At 35.5% G+C, this 8700-nt stretch overlaps 1 protein-coding gene across 1 annotated transcript; it reads left to right on the top strand.

The window, feature by feature from the left end:
* The first annotated feature begins 4434 nt into the window (after positions 1-4434).
* Positions 4435-6675, top strand: LOC141588755 (putative aspartic proteinase GIP2). The gene is made up of 3 exons (XM_074410181.1): positions 4435-4708; positions 5902-6206; positions 6313-6675. The coding sequence occupies exons 1-3, from the start codon at positions 4435-4437 to the stop codon at positions 6673-6675; spliced, it is 942 nt and encodes a 313-aa protein (XP_074266282.1).
* Positions 6676-8700: the final 2025 nt, after the last annotated feature.

The raw sequence follows: 8700 nt of genomic DNA on the forward strand, positions 1-8700 counted from the left end.
TAGGTCGAGGACTCTCTTTTCACAACCATTGAACTCATGACCAGTTTTACCACAGTAATTGCAGATAATGTACTCAGGAAGGCCAGCATACTTTCTTCTTCGAAAATCGTTATGCTTGGGTCTTGATTTCGAGTGCAACGGTCGTAGAACTGTTGCACTTGAAACCAAGTCCACCATTTTTTGCACGGTTTTCATATTCTTGAGATTGTTTTAGAAGAAACTCCAAGACATTCTGACTTCCTTCCCATTTCAAGTAGAACATTTTAGCTTCATCTAGCTCTTTAGTTAGTTTGTCAATTTTAGCAAGATGATCAAGATTTAATTTACCTACTTTGTCAAACGCATGTTTAGCATGCTTTACTTCGTCACTAAGCAGTAATCCAATTTGCTCAAGTTGCTTGTTATCTCTTTTGCACAGGGTGAGGTCAGCTAACGTGGAGTCACGTTCTTTAGTTAGTGAAGACACATGTTTTGCGAGAGTCTCAATTTCCTTCATAGACTCAGATGCAACAGTTTCATCATTTGTTGCATGGATTTGTTCAACCCTTTTCAAAGTTTCAATTTGAACTAGAAGATCATCATTTGAGTTTTGCACTCGATCTAAGGCACTTTTAGCATGACTTGACTCATCATTTAGCATTTCAGATATTTTGATAAGATCTTCTTTTTCATTTTGACATGTTGTAAGATCAATCAAGAGTTGGTCACGTTCTTTGGTTAGTGAGAACACAGTTTTGTCAAGAGAGTCTTCTCCCTTGTTAGACCCAGAGATGCGACTTTGTATTGATTTGTTATATGTATTTCATCAACCTTTTTAGCAAGAAACAGATTCTGTTTTCGGAGTTTTTTAATCTCCTTTTCAAGACTCAAAGATGAACTAGGTTGATCTACCTCATTTAGACATTCTTTTAGACCAACATTTTCTTCAGCTATATCCTCAATTTCAGTTTGCATAGCCTCTAATTTATTGCTTTGGATACGACACTTATCTATGAATTGATCTAAGAGATGACAGATCTTGTCTTTAGAGAAAGATCGAACCTTTTTCTTGAGTTTATTTACCTCAAGGTCGGAATCTGAATCTGAGTCCACTGAATGAGCCATAAGACATTTGGCATTTTCTTTCTTTGTTGACTTTGGAACATCATTGCTTGACTGAGACGAGATACTAAGTTTGGCATCCAATTCTTCCTCAAGGACATCATCCTCATCGAATCGAGACATTCCCAAATGGCGGTCATTACTTTGCTTTTGTATTCTCTTTTAGCAAACTCACGCTTTTCTTTAGACTTAATGTCATTCCACTTTGGGCATTCTTTGATTTGGTGACCTTTGTCACCACATTTGAAGCAACCAACAGTGGAGGTAGACTTTCTCTTGGGAAAGCGTCGCTTGTTAGTATAGTTATTAGGCCTTTGAGAGTTTCGACCATTTATCATGCCAACAATGTTTTTGGTGAACATTGCAAACTCATCATCTTCATCCTCCTCATCACTTGAGAGAGCATAAAGAGCAAGTCCTTTCCCTTTAGAGCTTTCACCGGATCGCTTCATGAGAGTTAACTCATGAGCCATGAGTGAGCCCATAAGTTCATCAAGGGATAACAAAGAGAGGTCTTTTGCTTCCTCAATAGCCGTAACCTTTGGTTGCCATTTTTCAGATAGGCTACGAAGGATTTTACGTACTACATCCTCGGATTCAAAGTTTCTACCTAGACTCTTGAGGTCATTAACAATACTAGAGAAACGAGAAGACAGACTATTAATTGACTCATCTTTACCCATGTTGAACATCTCATATTGTTGCATGAGAAGATCAACACGATATTTTTTGACTTGTGACGTTCCCTCATAAGCAAGGTTTAGGGTGTCCCAAATTTCTTTTCTTGAGTCACAACCGGATATCCGGTTGATCTCTTGTTCACCGATGCCATATTGAAGGATGGACATGGCTTTAGAGTTTTTCTCGACCTTTCTATAATCAGCCTCAACATATTTGTCCTCGCTTTTGATAGACTTAGTGCCATCGGCATTAGTCACCTCAATTTTGAAGGGACCATTTTGAATGATCAACCAACACTCGTAGTCCGTACTTTTAACATAGTGCTCCATGCGATGTTTCCACCAGGCATAGTTTTCTCCTTTAAAGATGGGATACTTAGTATGTTTTGAATCGTCCATAACTAGGGGATCAACTCTTTGGTTTTAACCAATATCAAGAGCCGAGGCTCTGATACCAATTGAAGAGTTAAGAACGATAAACACCTAAGAGGGGGAGGGGTGAATTAGGTGTACCTTTTAAAATTTTCTCCTTTACTTGGTTAATGACTAACACAAGTAGGATCTATTAATACGAGTTTGAGAAACTTAATGAGTTGTAAGTTTACAAACGGTACACAGTCTATGCATAAAAGATAAGAGATCTGTTGCACGGCAAGACCGAGAGTGAGATCAACGTGTAAAAGAGAAGTGATACTAGAGCACGAAAGTAAATAGACGAACAAGACAGTGTTTAAAAATTGGTTCAGCTCCTACTCCGGAGCCTACGTCCAACCGTTATTTTATTGCTTGTTTAGAAATTTACTCAAACTTAACTAAACCATTACAATGAAATAACTCGCCAACCTACTCCGGTTGCAATGCTTAAAGCTACTCCGCTTCAAGACTTTCTATTTGCTCGAGGCTACTCCGCTTCAAGACTTAAGGTTCTATCTCAACGGTTTACGAGTCGAATCTCGGTGGTTCACTTAAGAACATGGAGATTACAATTAAGACCTAAACACGAGAATCATTGAACATATTCGTTCATGCAACAAGTTTAAGCGAATCGGTACCTTGGAGATTATTACGGCTTTGAAAAACAGTTGAAGACTTTTGAAAAACAGAAAACAGTTTTGCAAATGATTGAAGAACAAAGCGTTTAATGCTGAAAAGTTTTGCAAAGTGTTTACAGTTAAAAGCTCTTTCCAAGTCTTACCATAAATGAAAACATGAGTTGGCTATTTATAGAAGAAGGTAGTATGTAGGAGTTACTACTTTAATCTAACACCCATAAGCTTGCAGCGTGTGTTTTCATCTTAGGAATATGCAGAGCAAACATTCTTTGAGAGACTCAAGGTGGTTGCATTTCTTTTAAGGTAAAAGGGGTGTTCCCCATAAAGTAAAGAAAACATTAGTCTTGTTTTTAGCATGAAGAAATCAACTTGCACACATGGGATTGGCTATTGTGCAAACATATTCCTTTTGTTCTTCAGTTTAAAATAGTGTTTGTTTTAACCATAGAAAAGCTTTTTAAAGAGTTTCAAACACTTGTTAATTTTCCCGAAAATTCTCCATACGTTGGTACCAGAAACCATGGTGCAACAGTCTCATGAACTGTTGCATGGTTTTGCCATAACTTATGCATAAAAGAAATATGTTGAACTACCTCGTTTACAACATTTCTTCTAGACTATGGGCATGCTTGACTTGTCCTTTATCTTGATCATCTTGAACTTCTTTAAGCAATCACGGGATGCTTCAATTTGCTAAAACTTACTAAGAGATAAACAATTAAATCATAATGAAACTTGGCATCATCAACCAAGTGTTCTAACACTAGTGCTCACATTTTTAGATTGACCAAGACCAACACTGAAAAAAAAAAAAAGCAAATGAGGCCGTTACTCGGCTGGAAGAAGTCGGCACGGCCCGGCCCGACCTCATTTTCGTGTTATGCCTAGGTTGCAACTAGACCTAGTAAAACCAACCCGAGCCAATTGACTTGATCTAAAAAGGCTAACCCAAGACCCGAAATTGATCCGAGCTACAACCCTTGAATGTGATCAGAAACACGAATAGACCCGACCCGACCCAAACATGACCCGAGCTTTGTTGACCCGGGACTGACCCGACTTTAAAATGACTGACAAAACACAACTCTAATTGAACAAAGAAAACCTGAAATGACTAATTTAAAAGCACGCTTGATATTATTTACGTTAAAATAAATAATAAATTATCAAAACTAAACTAAAATAAGCAATAACACTAAACGTACTTTTTTAAAGTACTCGTAGGATTGGATAGAACCCGTTTAAGTATAATACATATATGTTTTTCTTAAATAAGAATCTGTGCTTCAGAGAAAGGTTATGCAAGTAGGTAAAGAGGGGAAAGTATTAAGAAAGATTATACGAACAACATGTCGGTGAGTGACAAGGCTCTGGGCCACTAGATACAAGCTAATAAGAACCCTTCATCGATACAAAAAACAAAACAAGACATCACTATACTATACCTTTGATTAATTCAAAATCGATAGTGTATAAATTAGATGGAAGGTTGTCTACAAAATCACATCAACCAAAAAACATACATTCTTACTCGTACATAATTACATACATACAAACAAACACACAAAATAGAGAGAATGGAAAACATGAAGACAATAATGATGGCATTGGCGATAATGGCACTAGTAACTTCGACATGGGCACAAGATTGCTCCTCGAATTTGAAGGAGATCGCTACTGATTGCGATGCGACTAAAACAGCTGACGAAATTGCAACTTGTTGCGCAGACATAAGTTCTACAGCTGCCACTGATAGGACTTGCTTCTGTCTCTTAATTTTCGAGGCTTTTGGTCAAGAACCCGACTTTGTAGCTGAAACCACTGAACTCTTCACTTTCTGTGCCATTGACGGTTCTTTTGAGACCTTGTGCCCAAGTATTCTTCTTTACTTTCGCTCATTTTCGTTATTAATCTATTAAATGTTCGTTGAAACTAACTTACTTTTATTTGTAGGTTTTGTGGCTCCTAGTCCAGTAGGAGCTTAACTCGGATCAACTAACTTCATCTCAATCGAAGCTTTTCGTTTCAAGTTCTTGTTAAAAAAAATGGATTACTCGTGTAGTAGTCATGTATTTTCCTTTGTGTAGTGAGCGTGAGAGTTGAGTGTATCTTATTGTCCCTTTAATAATGAATGTATTGCATATTATATTATCAATAAGAGAAATTTTTTTCTTGTTATTCTATTGATTTCCTTTACAACGATTTTCATTTCAATTTAGAACAATTTTATATAGAACGTTTTTATATGTTCAAATTCAACTTCATTTTAAAAAAATTACACGTCAACTTATTATCTTAAGCTCAAATTAAAGAGATGTTGAATTAAGTAATTGATTTTATTCGAACGGCTTTAAAAACAAAAAAAAAAACTTGCTCTAAAATTATTGATCCTATAGTTCATGGAGATCGGTTCAAGTTGATATTCGGAATAAATAAATAGCTTCTAATTGAATTTTATTTGTTTTAAGTGGTTTTAATTATTTAAAATTGATTTAGAGTATATTGCTTGAATTTAATTTTGACAATCATTTAATTTTATTTAAAATAACCATCTTTAATAATCAAATTTTCTCATTGTTCCGTTCTTGTTGCAACATGAAACCGAGCCCAATTAAAAACTGATTTTTGACGCAACCCGTCATCCTTCCATGGCACGCGTCCCCATGACAAAACCCAACCCAAACCTACCTCAATCCAATGCCCATTTCGTCCAAAAAGAAGCCTCTCTAGATCCTGAAAAAGATGACAAAAAGAAGAATAAAACCTCAAGAAATTATAGCCACCACTGTGACCATATTGTTCTATATTGTAACACCATAAAATTATGTAAAATAATGACAGAAATTCAAAATTGTCCTGATAAATGTTGAATGTAATTCAAAAATGAACAATAGGATGCATTACTCTCTACGGGGTTTACGGTAGTCGGTAGTCTCCCCTGTAATTAAAAAGGAACTGTTTTATACGCCCTCCGTCCCAATCATTAAAAAGGAACTGTATTTCAAACCCAGGACCACTGGTCACAGCCCACACAGATTTCGTATGCTCCAACACTGGTCTATTGAAAGGCCTTCCTAAAGGGGCTAACGGAGTAGTCGGGTTTGGAAGAGGTAGATCTTCTCTTCTAACTCAATTTGACAATGAATTCAGTGATGAGGTTTTCTATTTTCCTCTCAAGTTTGCACTTTGCTTGACTAGTTCTAGCCGTAGTCCTGGTTTCGCTATCTTTGGCAAAGCCAAATATGAGCTAACCCCAACAATTGATTTGTCAAAATCTCTGAAATTCTCACCGATGATTCAAAACCCAAACGGAGATCACCGATCCACTGATTATTACCTCAATGTGACCGCCATCAAGATTAACGGCAAAATAGTGAATCTGAACAAAACCCTTTTAAGCATAGATGGCCAGGGCAATGGAGGGACTAAAATCAGCACCATCCATCCTTACACTCTCCTGAATACTTCAATCTATAAAGCGGTCATTGCTGCATTCACCAAGCAGCTCGATCAGAGGGGCTAAGCAGGTGCAACCAGTGCACCCATTCGGTGCGTGCTATGAGACCAAAGGCCTGAAGGTGCCTATAATTGAGCTAGTTCTGCACAAGCAGAGTGTAAGCTGGAGGATTTTTGAGAATAATTCGATGGTTCGAGTGAATACAGATGTCGTCTGTCTCGGGTTTGTAGACGGAGGGGCGGATTTGAGAGCGGCTATAGTGATTGGAGGGCATCAACTGGAGGATAATTTGTTGGAGTTTAGTGTGGTTAATGGAATTGGGTTCAGTTCTTTGCGGTCTAAGGGGATTTCATGTGCTAACTTCAACTTCACTACTGTTGCTTAGCTATCACAGTAAACATTTGCCAACTTTGTACTCAGTATTTGAAACTGTCATTTGGTATTTATGAATTCTTAGAGCATTAGCAATGGTAGAACCAAAAATGCGTTCTTTCTTTAACACATCATCGCCATGTCACCAAATAACAAACTCAATTTTTAAGAACTGATTTCAACAATGATAAACGTGTTTTCTAGTTCTCAAATAGGACCCATATTCCACTACCTAATAAAATACTCCCTCCATTCAACTCCACTTTACAAGTTTCTTTTATCACGTTTGTCAACGCAATTTTTATACGATAAATATCATTAGTTCCGTATTTGCAAAAATTATAAAAGTTAGATATTTCTAATGTACTCTTAAAGACGAATCAAATAAGATCCCACATGAATATATTTTAACTTATGTATCGAGAGAAAAATTGAAGTTGAATGTCCGCTTGTGAATAGTGCACAAAATAGAAATTTGCAAAGTGGAGTTGAATGGAGGGACTAGTGTTTTACAAAAATCTACTAGTACTCAAGAAAACGGTGGAAGCAAATTAAATAGTAGTGGGCCCACCAGCAATTCCCATGTAATGTTGTTTGCTGCGTGATTAACACGCTTTTTTTTCTTCTTAAAGTTTATGCGCGTACCACCACGCTCTCTTTTTTCATTTCCCCACTTGATTTCTACTGTGACTTTCTTCAGAACGAACCAAGTTCGTCTGCACAAACTATAAATGACGAACGAACTCCAAATATTCTCCAACAATGGTTTTCAGTTCGTTCTTAAATAAGAACTCCTCCACAAACTACCATTGCTATTGCTCTTAGATATAGGTGTCACCCTATTCAATGGAAGACTTTTATGCTATATACTTAGATTAAACTTTAATTTGCATCTTAGTTACTTAAAGGAAACACGTCAATTCCTATTTTCTTATCGATTTATACAGAGTATGTATATATATATATATATATATATATATATATATATATATATATATATATAGAGAGAGAGAGAGAGAGAGAGAGATTGGATTTGGTGATTTTGGTTCTTATGGTGAGTTGTGAGTTGGGGGAATCTCAACCATTAGATTAAATTAGAGATGAGTGGTCAAGATTAATCTTAGTTGTCATATAAAAGCATTGTTATTTAGTTTATTTTCTCTTTTTTCTAGTGCTACTCTTTTTTTTCTACTTTAATTTTTTTTTCTTTTTTTTTTTACCTCGTGTTATTATGCTTTTTTTACAACTTTAATTTTTTTTTTCTCTTATGTTTTTCTCTAATTTTCTTATTATGTTACCTTTTTTTCTTTTTCTTTTTGTACCAAATTTTTTTTTGTTTGAATTTTTTTTCACCATTATTTTTTTTACCTCGTGTTATTATGCTGTCATTGTGTTTTTTTACTACTTTGATTTTTTAACGACTTTGATTTTTTTTGTTCTCTTTTTTTTTACCACATGTTATTGTGCTATTATTGTTATTCTGCTGTTATTGTGATGCTATTCCGATGTTACTTTGATTTTTTTTACGACTTTGATTTTTTTTTTACCACGTGTTATTGTGCTGTTATTCTACTGTTATTCCGTTGTTATTGTGATGTTATTCCGGTGTCACTTTGATTTTTTACTATTTTGATTTTTTTACTACTTTGACTTTTTGACTTTTTTTTTACTGCATGTTATTATGCTGTTATTTTGGTGTTATTGTGATGTTATTCCGGTGCCACTTTGATTTTTTTTTACGACTTTGTTTTTTTTTTTCCTTTTTTTACCACGTGTTATTGTGTTGTTATTGTGCTGTTATTCTACTATTATTTTGCTGTTATTGTGATGTTATTCCGGTGTTACTTTAATTTTTTTACTCTTTTTTACCGCATGTTATTGTGATGCTATTCTGGTGTTATTGTGATGTTATTCTTGCCAAATAAATGACAAAAGACACCAATTTTACTCTTTTTTACCGCATGTTATTGTGCTATTATTCTGATATTACTGTAATGTTATTCCTGCCAAATAAATGACAAAAGACACCAAGTCGCAA

This window comes from Silene latifolia, chromosome 6 (genome assembly GCF_048544455.1).
Source record: "Silene latifolia isolate original U9 population chromosome 6, ASM4854445v1, whole genome shotgun sequence".
NCBI classification, from domain to species: Eukaryota; Viridiplantae; Streptophyta; class Magnoliopsida; order Caryophyllales; family Caryophyllaceae; genus Silene; species Silene latifolia.